The sequence below is a fragment of the Triticum urartu genome, chromosome 5A (assembly GCF_056163025.1).
Source record: "Triticum urartu cultivar PI428250 chromosome 5A, HENAU_Tu73, whole genome shotgun sequence".
Classification (NCBI taxonomy): Eukaryota; Viridiplantae; Streptophyta; class Magnoliopsida; order Poales; family Poaceae; genus Triticum; species Triticum urartu.
In genome coordinates, this window is record NC_141877.1 from 303,031,712 (window position 1) to 303,050,593 (window position 18,882).

The 18,882-nt window shown below is 48.5% G+C and overlaps 1 protein-coding gene across 1 annotated transcript; it reads left to right on the forward strand.

Annotated features, from left to right (window-relative positions):
• The first annotated feature begins 1,672 nt into the window (after positions 1–1,672).
• LOC125508632 (uncharacterized) lies at positions 1,673–5,152 on the forward strand. The gene is made up of 4 exons (XM_048673387.2): positions 1,673–2,061; positions 2,134–2,568; positions 2,974–3,238; positions 3,324–5,152. Exons 1-4 carry the CDS (start codon positions 2,033–2,035, stop codon positions 4,854–4,856), a joined length of 2,262 nt encoding a protein of 753 aa, XP_048529344.1. The 5' UTR covers positions 1,673–2,032; the 3' UTR covers positions 4,857–5,152.
• Positions 5,153–18,882: the final 13,730 nt, after the last annotated feature.

An 18,882-nucleotide genomic window follows, 5' to 3' on the forward strand; every position in this document is an offset into this window, starting at 1 on the left:
AAAGAAGATGGTTTACATGCGGCGCCATGGCTGCCACTTGTATTCCAGCAAGATTTGATGACCCATCTCGAGATTTTAACAGGCACGAAAGGCCCTCTGCTACTAACAAAAACAAGTATGGGGAGATTGGGTCCCCCTGTCTGATGCCTCGTGAAGGAATAAACTGCTCCAATTTCTTACAATTAAACATTACCGAAAATTTCATTGATGTGACCATGCCCATAACAATATCCACCCACCTCTGTGTGAAGCCAAGTTTAATCATGATATCACGGAGATATTCCCACTCCACCCTATCGTATGCTTTCATCATGTCCAATTTCAGAGCACAATGCTGATTCTTTTTGGCCTTATTTCTCCTCATGAAGTGTAAGCATTCATAGGCCGCAATTATGTTATCGGTGATCAGCCTCCCCGGAACAAAAGCAGACTGCTCCGGAGATATAATATCAGGGAGTACCACCTTAAGCCTATTCGAGATCACTTTCGAAGCAATTTTATATAGGACATTGCAAAGACTAATAGGGCGGAATTGAGTTAGCTGGTTTGGATCTTTTACCTTGGGTATCAAAACTAACAAGGTCTCGTTGATGCCTTCTGTTGACTCATTGCCTTCAACTATGCTCAACACCATTTTTGTGACCTCTTCCCCACACCCCCCCCAATGCCTCTGGAAGAAATGTGTGGGGAAGCCATCAGGACCCGGAGATTTCATGAGGAACATCTGAAACAGGGCGTCCTTGACCTCTTGCTGTGAATATGGAGCATTCAAGTGGGCATTCATATCCTCCGTTACCTTCCTGGGCACCGTGCCAATCACTCTCTCCATGTCCTGTACTCCCTCAGATATGTATAAGTTTTTATAAAAAGCATTTACCATGTCCTTCATCTCCCCCGTTTCCTCTGTTATACTGCCATCAGGCCGAAGTAGGGCTTTAATCTTATTCTTCCTCCTCCTTCTGCTAGCTCTAAGATGGAAGAAATAAGTGTTTGTCCCCGAGCGATAGCCATTCAGTCCTAGCCCGCTAGCGCCACAAAATCTCTTCTCGATGGTAAAGTTCCACCAATCTGTCCATTACCTTTGTCTCTAGATGTGTTGGCCCGGATCTACCTGGTTGTGAGCGCAAGGTATCTAGGTCCGATTTCAGCTTCTTTATCTCTGCCAAAACTGAGCCAAACTCTGTCCGGTCCCATGCGGTCAAGCCTTTAGAGAGGTTTTTGAGTTTCGCATGCAGCTCCCCTACTGTGACAGCGGAAGATTTATTCCAATTTTCATTCACGAAATCCAAGAAATCCAGGTGTCACTCCCACATAAGTTCATACTTGAACGATCGTGGTCGCACTGCAAAGGCATTGTCATCCGCCAATGTTAGGAGAATAGCTGCATGATCCGAGCTGGCAGTATTTTTGTGCTCTAGTTTTGCTGATGGAAATGCTAAAGACCAGGCAGGTGATGCTACACACCGATCCAACCTTATATGGGTAAAAGTGCCCCCCGTGACTCTATTTTCAAACGTCCAAGGATTTCCATGATATCCAATGTCCGCTAAGCCACAAGTATCGAGTGCATCACGGAAGGCATCCATTTGGTGATGATATGGTTAATTTTGAAAACAAAGTGCACACAAATTTCAATACTGGAAATGCTCTGAATAAGACGGGCATCGGCCCATCTAAGCTACCGGACCGGACCCAGCCACGAGCGTCGGTCGTTTTCTCCCGCAGCGACCCACCCCCGGCTGGACACCCGCAAACCCTCGTCGACTGTTCTCCGCCCGCCGACGAGGCGAACCACTTCGCCGCCGGCGTCTTGGCCCGCTGTCGGCGTTAGCTTCCGCCTCGGGTTCGCCTCCTAAGGCAGCGCCGCCAGTGGCCGTGCTGACTGCAGCGCAGAAGGCGTTCTGCTCCAACCCGGCGCCCCCCTACCGAGGACGCACTCCCAAACCCTCGCCGGCCGCTGTAACTTCTCTTTGCACCACATACCCCCTTCGTCCTTGTCTCCATCCATCTGCACTGAGAGCGAATTAGGGCAATGGAGTTCTCCGTCGAGGAGGAACCGAGGTTAGCACATGACATGGCATGAGTGATTCCTTTGCCTTTATTCCCCATGTTGCTTATTTCATTTTGGCACAGGTCGGGCGCGCCCCTGACACTCGGGCTCGGGGAGGACGCCATGGAGGCGGTAAGGAGAGCTTTCCCGGGTCAGGATTTTGCTATTGATGTGGTGAACCGAGCTTTCGGTCGGCGGAATCCGGCGGAGCGCAGCCAACAAGATTCCTCTGCCTGTGGTATCAGTGGAGCATGTACATCGGAAAAGCCTATGGATTTGGAGCAGGTGGAGAACGCTGGGAAGAGCTGCGCGCAACAGGATCCCTCTGCCTCAGAAATGCAGTTGAGATCTCAGGAAGTGGAGCAAGCCGGTCAGCGCTGCGATGCCCCTCCCGCACCTGCAGACGTAGGCACTGAAGCCGGCGGGCCTCCCGCACCTGCAGACGTAGGCGCTGAAGCCGGCGGGCCTCCCGCACCTGCAGACGTAGGCGCTGAAGCCGGCGGGGGCTGGAACCGCAGGTATGCCAAGGTTGACCTTGAGCCCGCTGCACATTCCATGTCCACTGGATATATTGTTCGTTGTTACTCGTTGTGGAACTACTTGTGGAAGGTCTCTGTTCTGTATTCTTCGGTATTACTGTTTATGTTTGTAAGTAGCAAAGTTGATTGGTTGCCACAAACCTTGATGCATATGAAGCCAGGAATACTATTGTATCCTATTTGTTCCGTATCTATCTGACGAATTGCTGCTCAACAAATATCAACAGGCCCACTTGGTTGCCCCCATCCCTAGTGGCTTGAATTCTTTTTAGAAAATTCGATGATGCACACTGATGTAGGATTCTATGGCATTGCAATGAGAAAGTGCTTAGTGCTGTATCAACATGCAACACAGCCATAACTCTTGCTTCTTATTGGACTCAGGGTTAGGCGAGGCCGTATCCCAGATGAACGGGAACCGGATGCCCAGCGAGTAAGTGCGCTAGAGAAGGCATTGACTGGCTTTGCAGAGAGGCAGACTGATGTTGTTGTTAATCCAACAGTGGGGACCTGCTTCGATTCGATTACAGAGGCATATGATTTTTATAACCTCTATTCCTGGGAAATGGGGTTCGGTATAAGGTACGGCAAGAGCAGGCGGAATACAAAGGGAGGTAAATGCATGCAGGAAATTACTTGCGTTAATGCGGTAAGAATGCGTGTATTTTACTAGTCATCAGTTCCTCAATTGCAGTTGGTCCCGAAACATTATGCAGTGATTATGTTGCTTTCAGGGTAAACCAAATATGGGCGGGAAATCGCGCAGGTGCGAGTGCACAGCACTAATTAGGCTACTCAGAACTGATGACAATGGATGGTATGTCACCCAGCATAGGAAAGTGCATAACCATGCTTTTTCCACTACATATGGAAACAAGGTTCATTGGCCATCTCATAAGCATCTAGATAAGTACACCAGGGATTTGGTTCGTCAGTTAAGGCACAATAATGTTAATTTAGGCGTGTACGATACGATTGCTTCTTTTTTTGGGCGAATGGAGAATGTCCCTTTCAATAAGCGTTCGATCAGGACACTGTGTGGGGAAGTTATCCGTGAGCAAGCTGTTGACGATGCTAGGAAGACCATGGAGACAGCAGCTGCATCTGGAGAAAGACCAGAAAACCATACGGGGGAGGAGACGACATTCAACTGTATGGGCTTAGCCTCAACCACGGTTGGTTCCCCGAATATGCCGGTTGAGCCCCTGAGGTACCCTGAGCAGGACGATACACACAGCAATGCTGAGGCAGGCAGGCTGGCTGATCTGTTGTTAGCTTTTGGGGATTGTCACCTGGTGCTTAAAAGCTGCACCTATGATGATCTCATCAACTCCAACGGTACCATGTCGGGTCTGGAAGAGGCAGTGAAGGCTGTTACACCCCATCTTCAGCAGGGCATTTTTGGTGACCTGTGGTCCAGGGCCCACAATTCTGGAGGCGTCGTGTCAGCTCAGGTGCTGACCATCAAGGACCTGTTCAGATTCACGCGTTGGCTGACAACCACCACGGGCCAGCATAATCTGCGGTGCGTCCAGCAGCGTGCCAAGCTGGTCAATTCTGGGAAGGCTGTCTTAGAGCCCGAGCAGATAGCCCTCCTCCACCTTTATCAGGCTGAGAATGATGAATATTCAGTTAAGATGAACAAACTCCAGGGAGAAAGGGATGCGAAAATTGCCCACTATATGGCGAAAATTGATGAGGCCCGCAAGTCCTTCGAGGTCAGCATTCAAGCTGCAAAGCAGCACTACCCTGTGTCCGCCTCCTATGTCGCTCTGGATAGCAATGAACTCCGCGCGCAGTGCTGGACCATGTATCTCGCCCAATGTCGGAAGGAGGCGAAGGATCTGAACGCGAAGGCCTCAAACATCGTCGAGAAGTATGGGCCAGAGGTCATACAGCGTCACCTATTTGAATTTTGCAGCCAAGAGACAAACCGTCAGGCCCTCCTCAAGTATGCCCAGACCAAGGTCAATAACCTGAAAGAGGCAGGAGATGCCCGTGGAGAAGATACTCTTCATGACTACATGACGCTCCTTGATATTGAAAAGGCTTATGCGCTACTCGCTGCTGAAGAGCAAATAGCCAATTGCCCAGACACTTGTGGGGGCAGTGAGGATGCGGATCGCGGTAATAGAAACAATATCATTGCAAGAGGTGAGGCTGCTGATGGTGCTCGAGGTGATGGACAAGATGGGGGTGAAGGTGCATCCGAAGGTCCTCCGAGGCAAAAGCGTCAAAGGAACGACCAAGACTATGTTTGGTGGTGACTCTTATAGCAGGTGATTCACATTAATCGTAAGAGGATCGTGTGCATGATATGTTTCCTTACCTTGCAAGTTCAAGGTGGGATATGAGGTTCAAATTAGGTTGCAGGAGCATTCATGGGTTCTTAATATACCTCGCTGTGAGGTATATTAAAATTTGTACAATGGTTGCAGTACCATAAACATCCATGTCACGGAAGCTTTCGAGAGGCTGGTGTGGTGTAAGCTATAATTCAGTTGATGTCTTCCCAGGTTAACCTTTTCTAATAGTGACGGCAATCTGTTGGACGCTGACCAAATCAGGAAATACATTGTTACCTCTTTATAGTACTGTCTGATTCATCATAACATAAATTTCTGTAGTGGGTTAAAAGTTTCTGCAAGAGTTAAATTTCTGTAGAGGGTTAAAAGTTTCTGCAAGAGTTAAATTTCTTGGCAAGATGCTCCAACGATTTGCATTTCATCGTTATCTTTTTGGGATTGAATTTGTGAGGTAGTTAGTGATCTCTCTTTTGTACACAAAATGAAGCTGGGGAGATCGGTGGAGAATGCTTACAAAATGTACCAAAACAGTGTTAAGATATACTTCCCGTTTCCACAATGTAGTGCATATTAGGTTTTATGAAAAAAATCAAACTTATCTATGCTTGACCAAGTTTACAAAAAGAAAATATTAGCATGCAAAATCCAATCCAGAGATTAACGACCAAGTTGAAACTGAGACAAGAGTTGTCAGAGCGACCTTTACTCCCGCAACAAGATTTAAGAGAATCCTAAGCAACAAAAAGTGCAGAGCCTATCTATCTATACCAATATAAAAAGACCCAAAAAAACTGATCCAACAGATCTAGGCCATCCATTCACGTCAATCCAACAATCATTATTGTTCTAGTGGTGAGCAACTAAACATGTTTAGCGCTAATCAATCCCCTTCCTTTCCCAGAGGCCACGGCCACGACCCCTTCCTTTCCCACGGCACAAAAGGAAACTAGCAAGTAACCGTCAACTCCGCCTCGCCGCCGCACCAATCGCCTCGAGCCGCCGCATATTCAGGACACCGCCCCCATTTGCACCGAGCCGCCGCACCTTCAGGACACCACCCTCACCGCCTCCACCCGCCACACCTTCAAGGACGCTGCCCCTTATATCTCCATGCCGCCCCGACTCATCGCCTTGCCTAGCCTTGGCCAACGCCGCCGCCTCCATTTCCTCCACCCACCGCACCTTCAAGGATGCCTCCCCTCACATCTCCGTGCCGTCCAACCCATCGCCTCGCCTAGCCTCGGCCGCCGCCGCCTCCTACATCGCCTGGCCGGCCGTAGGGGACGCCACCTCCTACACCGCTCGGGCGGCCGTCGGGACACCTCCTACACCATCGGGCCATCGGGGATGTCGCCTAAGCCGCCTGGCCGTTCGACGAGGACGCCTCCTAAACCGCCATCAGTTCACATGTTCCCGTCATCTCACACTGTCAGGGTACGCGCGCGCCACATGCGGACGCTGGCCCGGGGGTCTCTCATCTTTGCTTCCTTTCGTTCACCTTTTTTTCAGTGACATGCTGCTTCAGATTTGGTAGATTGATTAAGTGTGCTAACTGTTTTGGCATACTCCCTCCGTTTCAAAATATAATGCGCTCGCGCTTTCCGAGGTCGAACTTTGACCATAAATTTAACGAACGAGACCGACTGCGACGGGAAAAAAAGGTTACATAATTAAAAACTTCTTTCGAATACGAATTCACTGATATAACTTTTGCTCCCGTCGCAATCGGTCTTGATAGTTAAATTTACGGTCAAAGTTGAAGCACGGGGATAGAGGAAGCACTACATTGTAGAATGGAGGGAGTATATGATATATTGATTAATGTGCATCTAATCAGTGCGCTAATAGGGATATTTCTGCAGTGGCTGATAAACTGTTTCACTTACCTCAGTTTGTCACGGTTTCTAAACAGATAAAATCGGAAAGCAGCCCTTATACACTTGATAAATCTAAAGACAAATCAAGCTTCTTAACAGAGATTAGAAAACTCTTCGATCGGTGATTTCAATGCATAGATTCAGAAGTTAAGCTTCACTATTAATGTCATTTTTGCATTGCTTGATCAATCACCCATATTCATGATCATACTAAACAAAAACAAATCTTAAGATTACACGTGCGTTGCACGCGCGCATTTACTGGTAAGCATCGAATGATTGAGTATCACCGAGAATTTGATTGAATGCTAACTTAGACTTGTTACTCTTGAGGATTGTGCATCCTTCTAATGGTTAGGAATAGTTCAAAGAGAATCCAGCGTAAGGAATCGTCGATGAACAAATTTGTAATGGTCCGGAGATCACCACAAGATCTAATGAGTGATTGAGCGAGTTTCGATGAACTTAGCACAAGAAGAACAAGGCGAGCTGTGGCTTAGGCTCTCCAACCCAGATGTAGCTGGGGCACTGGCGTAGCCAGATCGAGCTGGGCCTCTGGCAAGCTCCAGGCCGAACACGCGTTGCAGTGCTAAACACTGTCGAAATTGCTAGTACCAATATAAAAAGACCCAAATAGACTGATCCAGTAGATCTTGGCCATCCATTCACGTTAATCCAACAATCATTATTGTCCTAATGGTGAGCGACTAAATATGTTTAGTGCTAATCAATCCCCTTCCTTTCCCATAGGCCATGACCACGACCACTTTCTTTCCCACAACCCCTTCCTTGATTCCTTTCCTTTCCAACGACCCCCTCCTTTCGTACGAAAGGAAACTAGCAAGGAACCGTCAACTCCGCCTTGCCGCCGCCCCAATCGCCTCGAGCCGCCGCATATTCAGGACACCACCCCCATTGCACCGAGCCGCCGCACCTTCAGGACACCGCCCCCATCGCCTCCACTCGCCGCACCTTCAAGGACGCTGCCCCTTATATCTCCATCCCGCCCCACTCATCGCCTTGCCTAGCCTTGGCCGACGTCGCCGCCTCCATCTCCTCCACCCACCGCACCTTCAAGGATGCGTCCCCTCATATCTTTGTGCCATCCAACCCATCGCCTGGCCTGGCCTTGGCGGCCACCACCCCCTACACCGCCTGGCCGGCCGTCGGGGACGCCACCTCCTACACCCCCCGGGCGGCCGCCGGGGACGCCTCCTACACCATCAGGCCATCGGGGATGTCGCCTAAGCCGCCTGGCTGTTCGACGAGGACGCCTCCTAAACTGCCATCAGTTCACATGTCTCCGTCATCTCGCACTGTTAGGGTACGCGCGCGCCACATGCGGACGCTGGCCCGGGGGTCTCTCATCTTTGCTTCCTTTCGTTCACCTTTTTTTCAGTGACATGTTGCTTCAGATTTGGTAGATTGATTAAGTGTGCTAAGAGAATCTCCAGCCGCCCCCCCAGGATGCCCCCACTAGCACTTTTTGGACGCCGGCGCCTAATTTTTCTCCCAGCCGGGACCCCAAGACCACAGTTTTCGCCGGATTTAGCCAAAATTAGCGCCGGCGCGCGCAGGCGAAACCCAACCTACCGGGGGGCTCTTGGGAGAGGAGAGAGAAGGCTTTGCATGTCTTTTGGTCCACAGTCAGCCTCTCTTCACCCTTGTTCTCCGGGCCCCACCCACATGCACTCTCTCTTTTCCTTCTCACCTCCACGCGCGCCTGCCTCGCCGCCTTGCTCTTCTCCTAGACGCGTGCCTGCCTCGCCGCCTTGCTCCTCTCCTCGCCGCGCGCCTGCCTCACTGCACTCGCTGTCCAAGGCCCCACCTGCCTCGCTGCACTCGGGAGGGAGGGGAAGACGCCACCGCTGCCACGCGCTCTAGACGAGTACGAGGCCGCTGCGTGGCCGGGGCGGAGCTCGCCCGCGTCCGCCTCTGCATGGCCACGGAACACCGCCGCCCTCGCCTCGCCAGGCTCGAGCCGCTGGCGCGAGCTGCTCGGGCGTCCACGGGCACCGCGTCGGACCTCGCTCCTCCCGAGACGAAGCGCGCCCGCCTGGTCGCTGCTCCGGCTGGCCATTCCTCTGGTGCTGGTAGTCGGGCGGCGTGACATGCTGCTGGTCGTGGCGCGGGGCTGCGGCTCCCGGAGGAGGCCCGGGGAGGGAAGTGCTCCCACATGGCAGCCGCGTCGGCGTGGAAAGAGCCGTGAGCGGAGACTGGGGAGTGCCGAGGAGCGGTAGCTTTCTTGGCTTCGCGACCGAGACGAGGGGGTGGTTGCTGGGGCGGCCGCGCCGGAGGTCGTCGTCGTCCATGCAGGGGAGGTCGTCGTGGACGAGCGACAAGGCTCGTGGGGGGCACAACTAGTGGGAAATTTTTCGCCCCCAGGGCAAAAATTACGCCGGAGGCCCCCCAAGCGACAAAAAATATGCCTCCTGGGGGCCAACGGCTGGAAATGCTCTAACTGTTTTGTCATATATGATATATTGATTTATGTGCATCCAATCAGTGTGCTGTAGGGATATTTCTCCAGTGGCTGATAAACTGTTTCACTTACCTCATTTTGCTACGGTTTCTAAACAGGATAAAATCGGAAAGCAACCCTTATACACTTGATAAATCTGAAGACAAATCAAGCTTCTTAACAGAGATTAGAAAACTCTTCGATCAGTGATTTCAATGCATACATTAATTCAGAATTTAAGCTTCACTATTAATGTCATTTTGCATTGCTTGATCGATCACCCATATTCATGATCATACTAAACAAAAACAAATCTTAAGATTACACGTGCGTTGCACGCGTGCATTTACTGGTAAGCGTCAAATGATTGAATATCACCGAGAATTTGATTGAATGCTAACTTAGACTTGTTACTCTTGAGGATTGTGCATCCTTCTGATGGTTAGGAATCGTTCAAAGAGAATCCAATGTCGTCGATGAACAAATTTGTAATGGTCCGGAGATCAACACAAGATCTAATGAGTGATTGAGCAAGTTTCGATGAACTTAGCACAAGAAGAACAAGGCGAGCTGTGGCTTAGGCTCTCCAACCCAGATGTAGCTGGGGCATTGGCGTAGTCAGATCGAGCCGGGCCTCTGGCAAGCTCCAGGCTGAACACGCGCTAAAGTGCTAAGCACTGTCAAAATTGCTAGTCAACAAAGATATGACCCGACCTAGGACGCGACCTTGCTGCCTGGGTCTTGTCTATGCCATTGAACTGGGGTAAACACATCGTTGTGTCTTTGTCGAGCAATGGGTTCTATTTCATCGCACTGCTTTGTTTTATGTACTTCATCTTTGTTTTGAAGAACTTCCCTATCATACTTTTATTTGTGAATGCTCTCTGTAAAGCAATATAAGAGCGTTCAGATCACCTCTTATATTTCTTTACGGAGGGGGTACTTTATATCCCGCTGCTTTGCTTCATGTTTAGCTTCGTACTTAGTCTCTCTTCTCTCAACTGTACATCTGTTTGCACGTTAAACTTATTCTAGCTCTACTCCCGCGTAGTTATTCTGTTATCTAGTGTACTTCTGTTGTTAACTTACTAGTTTTGCTATGCATGCTTGTAAGAGCATCTCCACTCGTTCGGCCGCCAGGGGCTAGAAATAACGCTGCCCTGGGGGCATTCTGGTGGAAATTTCACTTGGTGGTGATCGCGTTCCCAGACGCCGCCCCCAGACGTCGATTTCAGCCCACTTTTGACGTAAATGGCCCACTTTCCAGTCCATTTTTGACGCAAAATGGCCCACTGTGAGCGCAAATTGACCAATTTCGGCCCGTATTCGACGTGATTCGGTGTGCCTCGACATAAATTCAACAGAAACTATTTTTTATCACATAATTCATCATAGAAAATCAACAAAAATCAAATAGTTCAATACAAATTATATAGTTTAACAAATAAAAACTCATATTTCATCACACATGTCGAGCTAGGCATTGTCCTTGAGCCTCCATAGGTGCTCCACGATCCTGCTGCAGTTGTTGATGCACCTGTGTGTCTCGGATCTCCTAACGCATATTGAGGAAGGCAGTCCAGGTTGCCGGTAGCTGGTGATCAACTTGGGCAAGAGGACCCTGCCTATAATATGGTTCAGTATCAAACACTGTCTCTTCCCGCTTGCTCTCAATGATCATGTTGTACAAGATGACACAACAAGTCATGATCTCTCACATTTGATCTTTCGACCAGGTCTGAGCGGGTACCGGACAACAGCAAATCGAGATTGGAGCACACCAAATGCCCGCTCGACATCCTTCCTGCAAGCCTCCTGAACCTTTGCAAAGTGGGAGTTCTTGCCTCCTGGCATAAGGTTAGAGATAGTCTTCACAAATGTAGACCATCTTAGATTGATGCCATCTGCTAGGTAGTATCCCTTGTTGTAATGCCACCCATTGACCTCGAAGTTCACCGGAGGAGAATGACCTTCAACAAGCTTGGCAAAGACAGGGGAGCACTACAATACGTTGATGTCATTGTGAATTCCTGGCATACCAAAGGAGTGCCAAATCCAGAGGTCCTGTGTGGCCACTGCCTCAAGTACCACACTGCAACCGCCTTTGGCACCTTGTACATCCCCTGTCAAGCAAATAGACAGTTTTTCCATTTCCAATGCATGCAGTCGATGCTTCCAAGCATTGAGGGAGTCCTGTATTAAGGGGCCCTCGGGTGTCCTGTAACGCCCACGATGCGGCTATATCTCCCACGTGTCGAAGCATGACTTAGAGGCATAAACGCATTGTAAGCAATGTCGCAAGTGGGGTAATCTTCACACAACCCATGTAATGAATAAGGAAAAGAGATACATAGTTGGCTTACACTCGCCATGTCACACAATAGCATAAATATCATTACATTCATCCAGATACAATCAAGGTCCGACTACGGAACCAAAATAAAGAACAACCCCAAATGCAACAAAGTCCCCGATTGCCCCAACTGGGCACCACTACTGATCGTCTGGAAAGGAAACGTAGTATCGCCCTGAGTCCTCATCGAACTCCCACTTGAGATCAGTCGAATCTCCTGGAGCGCTATCATCGGTCCCTGCATCTGGTTTTGGAAGTAATCCGTGAGTCACGGGGACTCAACAATCTCACACCCTCGCGATCAAGACTATTTAAGCTTATAGGTAGGGAAAAGGTATGAGGTGGAGCTGCAGCAAGCACTAGCATATATGGTGGCTAACATACGCAAATGAGAGCGAGAAGAGAAGGCAAAGGCACGATCGATGAACTATGATCAAGAAGTGATCCTAGAACAACCTACGTTCAAGCATAACTCGAGACCGTGTTCTCTTCCCGGACTCCACCAAAAAGAGACCATCACGGCCACACACTCTGTTGATTCATTTTAATTAAGTTAAGTATAAGGTTATCTACAACCAGACATTAACAAATTCCCATCTGCCCATAACCGCGGGCACGACTTCGGAAGCTCAAATCCCTGCAGGGGTGTCCCAACTTAGCCCATCACAAGCTCTCACGGTCAATGAAGGATATTCCTTCTCCCAAGACAATCTGATTAGACTCGGAATCCCGGTTACAAGACATCTCGACAATGGTAAAACTAAACCAGCAAAGCCGCCCGAATGTGCCGACAAATCCCGATAGGAGCTGCACATATCTCGTTCTCAGGGCACACTCGGATGAGCCAGACGTCGGGTAGGCCAGCCCAGAGTTGCCCCTGGTGGCACCGGACATCGCCCAGTTTGGACCAACACTCAGAGGAGCACTGGCCCGGGGGGTTTAAAATAAAGATGACCCTCGGGCTCCGGAAACCCAAGGGAAAAGAGGCTAGGTGGAAAAAGGTAAAACCAAGGTTGGGCCATGCTGGAGGAGTTTTATTTAAGGCGAACTATCAAGGGGTTCCCATTATAACCCAACCGTGTAAGGAACGCAAAATCAAGGAACATAACACCGGTCTGACGGAAACTAGGGCAGCAAGAGTGGAACAAAACACCAGGCATAAGGCCGAGCCTTCCACCCTTTACCAAGTATATAGATGCATTAAAATAGACAAGATATAATAATGATATCCCAACAATAAACATGTTCCAACAAGGAACAAACTCCAATCTTCACCTGCAACTAGCAACGCTATAAGAGGGGCTGAGCAAAGCGGTAACATAGCCAAACAATGGTTTGCTAGGACAAGGTGGGTTAGAGGTTTGACATGGCAATATGGGAGGCATGATAAGCAAGTGGTAGGTATCGTAGCATAGGCATAGCAAAAGAGCGAGCATATAGCAAGCAAAGATAGAAGTGATTTCGAGGGTATGGTCATCTTGCCTGCAAAGTTCTTCGAGTTGACGTTAGCTTGATCCTCGTAAGCGTACTCAACGGGATCCTTGATCACGTACTCGTCTCCATGCTCTACCCAAGCCATAACAACAGGCAAAGGGATACACAATCAACCACGTGAAATGCACAAGCAACATGATGCAAAACATGGCATGAGATGCGGGACGTGATATGCAATGCATATGCATGTTTCGGAAAGGAATGATTGAACCTAGCATCAACTTGGAAAACCAAGAGTGCCACTGGAAAGAGGGGTTGATTTCGGTCGAAATCGATATAAAGATCACTGGAATCGGATGCACGGTTTGCAAATGGCAAGCAAAACAAATATGGCACCGGTTTGCGATTAACAGCACGAGGCCATCTAAATGCATCAAGAAAAATAAGCTAAAACACTCTAACATGACAAAAAAAATACATGGATGGGATTCACTCAAGATGCTTGACAAAAGATGAACACTGAGCTACGGCTAATTCACTCAATAGCAGGTTCAAACAAGCATGGCAAAAGTGCAAAAGATAACAGGTTACAGACTTAGTGAAAATAACAACATGTCAGGAATTTAACATCAGGAAGCAATGTTTAGAGCATGATAACAACATGCTACAGGAACATATCATGGCAAAGAAATACATGGCATGAAGCTACTCAAAGCATACAACAAAAGTCCCTTACTGACCATAAGCCAAAAGGGATCAGAAAATACAATGGCAACCATGTGAACATAGCAATTATCTTAACAGATTCAGACTTAGTAGAAAACTGGAACATGGCAAAACAGATATTAAGTAGGCATGTTTACGAGCTCGATGCACTCACCACAAGGCATTGCATGACAAACTAAGCATACACCCAGCAAGTAGACATGGCATAGAAGCTAAACATGGAAAGAACAACAACATAGCATGCATGGATCAACTACAACAACCTCGGCAAAAATGCTTAACACGTAAACATTCTGCCAGGAACATTTTATAGTAAAACTAGAGCTCGATTGAGTCAAGCTAGGGTGCTCCATAATTGCAAACAAAGACATGGATGGAAAGAGAACAACAATATCTACAAAACATCCTTACTGATCATGCTCAAAAGAGGCATGGATCACTCTGTAGCAACAAGGATACATGGCATAAAAATATTGACAGGACAAAGACTTAGAATATTTCTAAGTCCCTGAAATCAGCAACATTACAAGAGCTACTTTGCATGCTTGTGCTAGTCACCACAAAGATCACAAAAATACATGGCATACACCCCTGTAAAGATGGCCTGTCATACTTTAAAACTCATGTAGGGCTCAAGTTCATAGAAGGCACACAACAATCATGGCAAAAATGACAAAAGTGCAATTACTGATAAGAGTCTGAAACTAATATGAACTAGCATTCTTGCAACAATATTTAGGGCATCAAGATGAGATAAAATGAACATGATGCTATGAGATGAAATGAAGTACTCGTCGAGACGAACAATTTGATATGCTACACGCCCAAAACGGAGCCATGAATGCAGAGATATAGCATGATGAAAAATGCATAAAAATGCTAGGGTTAGGGCAAAAGTCAACCCTCAGATCCAGATCCAGATCGACACGTGTTTTGAGGTTCGTCGCCGGAGTTGTTCAACACGGTGGCCGGAGCGGGAGTCGCCGGAGAGGAGGAGGCCGGAGTCGGGGACGACGGAGAGGAGGGGCTCGCCGGCCGGAGCTCGCCGGCGTCGGGCGACGAGGTGGCTGCGGTGGGGCGGCGAGGTACGAGGCGGCGGGGCACCGGCGGGTCGTCGGGCGAGGCCGGATGCGTTGGTGGCGGCCGGAGCGAGGTCGGGCGGCGGCGACGAGGGAACCGGGCGGCGGGGAAACTCCCAGGCGGCGGGGCGCGGTGACGGGCTCCGGGGGCCTCCTGCGGGCCGAGCGGGCCGGTGCGGCGGCGGGCAGCGGGGTGCCACGTGGCGGCCCGTGACTGGCGTGGGGCAGCTGTGCGGGGTGTCCGGCGGCGGAGATGCAGAATTTTAGGGTTAGGGTGCGAAAAGACCCGGGCTTTGGAAGGGGAGGGCCTTTTTATAGGTAGGAGGAGCTAGGAGGCTCCAAATTGAGCATGGTTTTCGGCCACGCGATCGTGATCGAACGACCTAGATGATGGAGGGGGTTTTGGTGGGTTTTGGGCCACTTTGGAGGGGTGTTGGGCTGCAACACACACGAGGCCTTTTCGGTTCCTCGGTTAACCGTTGGAGTATCAAACGAAGTCCAAATGGCACGAAACTTGACAGGTGGTCTACCGGTAGTAAACCAAGGCCGCTTGGCAAGTCTCGGTCCAATCCGAAAACGTTTAACACCCGCACACGAAAAGAGGTAGAAATGGACACCGGAGGACATAGGAGCGCCGGAATGCAAAACGGACAACGGGGAAAATGCTCGGATGCATGAGACGAACACGTATGCAAATGCAATGCACATGATGACATGATATGAGATGCATGACAAAGGCAAAACAACACGAAGACAAAAACCCGACAACAAGGAAATAACATAACTTAGTGCCGAAAAAGGCAAGCGTTGGAATACAAATATGGCAAGTTACATACGGGGTGTTACAACACTCCACCACTACGAAAGGATCTCGTCCCGAGATCTAGGACTGGAAAAACTCCGGGTAATCAGAACGGAGGTGATCCTCGCGTTCCCAGGTGGCTTCACAGTCGGAATGATGTGACCACTTGACTTTCAGGAATTTGATAGACTTGTTGCGAGTCTTGCGCTCAGTTTCTTCAAGAATAGCAACGGGGTGCTCATGATAAGACATGTCTTCTTGGAGATCAATCTCTTCAAAGTTGATGGTGCGGTCAGGAGTCTTGAAACACTTGCGGAGTTGAGACACGTGAAACACGTCGTGCACGTTTGCAAAGTTGGATGGAAGCTCAAGTTGATAGGCGAGGTCGCATCTTTTGCCAATGATCTTGAAAGGACCCACGTATCTAGGGGCAAGCTTCCCTTTGATACCGAAGCAACGAGTACCTTTCATTGGTGTAACATCCCAAATTTTCAATTTGCAATGTTTTACAAATATTAGTTAAGCATCTATGCATTTTGTTTGAATTGAGTGACTTTTGGAAATTTTCAGAGGCATTTGAGTTTGGTTGAATTTGGATTCAAACTTGGCATTTGAAAATCTACTTCAATATCCCTGACAAATACTTGAGAAAAAGTATGAGAGGAGCTAACATGACACTCCAAAAATGTCAGAAGAAAATATTGCCAAAAGGTTTGAATTCAAATTTGAATTTTATTTGGAGTTGCAGAATTTTTTTTTTAGTTTGTGTTTTGCCTCTGGAAAAATGTCCACGTTGTAGGATTATTTCCCCTAAGAATTTTGATATATATATGTCCTATATAAAAATATTATAGTTTACTCTTAGTTAGTTTTTCTCTCTGCCTTATTCAAAAAAAGGAAAGAATCCCCGAGCTGGCCAGGCCAACCGGCCCAGCCAGCCACCCGGCGCGGCCCAACAGCGGGCCACAGCCGCAGCCCAGCCGCGCCCGCACCCGAATCCCCTCGCTTCGGTCGCCCGACTGAACCCTCCTCTCCCTCTCTCACCGACGCGCCGGCCCCACCTCATCTCTTTTCCCTTGCCCACGCTATGCCGCGCCAGAGCGCGTTCGACGCCGCCGCCACGTTCGAATTCCACGGGATCACGATCCCGAGCCGCCCCCTGCTCCACGAAGGTGCCCTATAAATAGCCCTAGCTCCCTTCCCCCGACCCTCCTAAAACCCTAGCCCAAAACCCACCGCAGCTCGCGCCCTCCTCCTTTGGATCTCACCGCAGCCGCCTCAGTTCATCGCCGCCTCCATCTCCTGTGAGCAACAACACGACTCCCCCTTCCACCTTTGAGCTTTCCCCGATGTTGTGCATCGTTTTGACATGGTCTGCCTCCCTCTTACCCACAGCAGCGACGACCCCGAGCTCGACCGCCGATCGCCGGAGCTGCAGCTCACCAGGGAGCCATCGTCATCGCCCTGGCCGTTTCCGTCGTCCCTGAGCCCCAACAACTCCACCACCACCTCCGCCTCGCTCCGCCGCATCCGCCCGGCGTCTTTGCCACCTTCGTCGATCGCCGGAGACCCCATGCCGCTCGACGCCGACCTCCGCCACCCTCTGTCGCTGTCGACCACCACCGCAGTAAGCCGCCACCTCCCCTCGCCGTTCGACATGAAACCTACGGCTTAGATTAGATCCGTGAAGGGTTAGGTTTATTTCATATAGATCGGTTTTAGTTTTGGTTTAGATCGGTTTATTTAGTTGCGGTTTAGTTAGACCGGCCGATCGGATTATTTCTGTTAGCCCATGGAGGCAGTGGTTTATTAATCGCTCACGCGTTAGATAGTTTTAGAGCGTTCACTGTTTCGGCCCGTCAGCGCCATAGTTGTTTTAGTTTTATTCTTTGTTTCTGTTTTTTTAAACAGAATAGTTCTGCTCTTGTAAAATCTGTATCTTATAGGTTATTTATTATTTTTAGTTGATTCTTTTTTTATTAGTTTACAAATTTCTTGTAGCTTCTGTAGAAATTAGATTCGGCCATGTTTAAGCTTATAAAAATAGTTTTATATTAGTTTTAGTCAGATTAGTATTTCTGCTATAAATTGAGCTAGGATTATTATTTTTAGGTGATTCTTTTTGCCACTGCTTAGTTTTGACCTAGCCTAGCAGTAGGAACTTGTTGGGGTATTTGTAGATTGTATTAAAATTAGTTTTAGTCAAAATCAAGCTTTTCTAGTTTTATTTAGCTTGCTGCTGCTTCCTGCTGTTCTAGTTATTATAGGATGTTAGTTTACCCCTGCTATACTTTATTTTAGATTAGTTTCTGTAGTTACAGAGGGTGAACATTTATTTGCAGCAAAATAAAAAGTTTTATTTTATTTTCTTATTAGTTTTGTTTAGGTATAACAGGAGTTCTATAATAGATATTGATGTGATTCCTTTTGCATCTACTTTATTTGTTGTTTTCCTTTATGTTAGTTAGCAAAACCCTTGTTTTGGTTCTGCTAATAAAAGTGTTAGTGGGATAAAACTATTTCTTTGTTGTTTCTTGAAGTGTTGAAAACCTTGATTTTGTTTTCCTCGAGTTTTCTTTGGTTTTGGTTTGAGTGCTTGTGTGTTTTCCTTTAGCTTGCTGTTATGTTAGTTAGTGAAATACTTATTTGTGCTATTGTTTGACTCGATAGAATTTCTGGAGTGCGAAGCTTGCTATCTCGAGTCACTAGCGTTTGAAGACCGTCAGCCAGGCAAGCCATTTGATCATGTTTTACAATACCTATGATTTTGTTGCATTAGAAATATTCCTCCCCACCATGCATGCAGTAGGAGAATTTTAAGTTATGTCTTGAGTAGTATCATGAGGTAGGATGAACCCAATCCCCCTTGCTACTATTGCCCGGGACGATGTAGTTTATCTTGCTATGCTTGTAGACGGGGTTGGTTGAGAGATTCATAAGGGAGATGTGAGAGTCAAGATGATGACAACCCCATGACTTCAAGCTCAAGATGGACTTCAAATTCACTACTGGGTGGAGGACGGGTGACGGGCACCCTGGAGGAACCAGCGGATGGTCGGGATGCATGGAGAAGCGCCATGACATCTTGCGGAAAGCTTCACCTAGCCACGAAGAGACGGATGGATACCCTTTGACCGAAAGCTTACCTGTGCAGCCGCAAGCCATTATGGGCTCTGGCTGGGTTGACCTTAGGCGTGACTCTGGACGGACGGTGCCAGCAGATGTAGAAGAACGGTAGGACATGGATGGGTACCG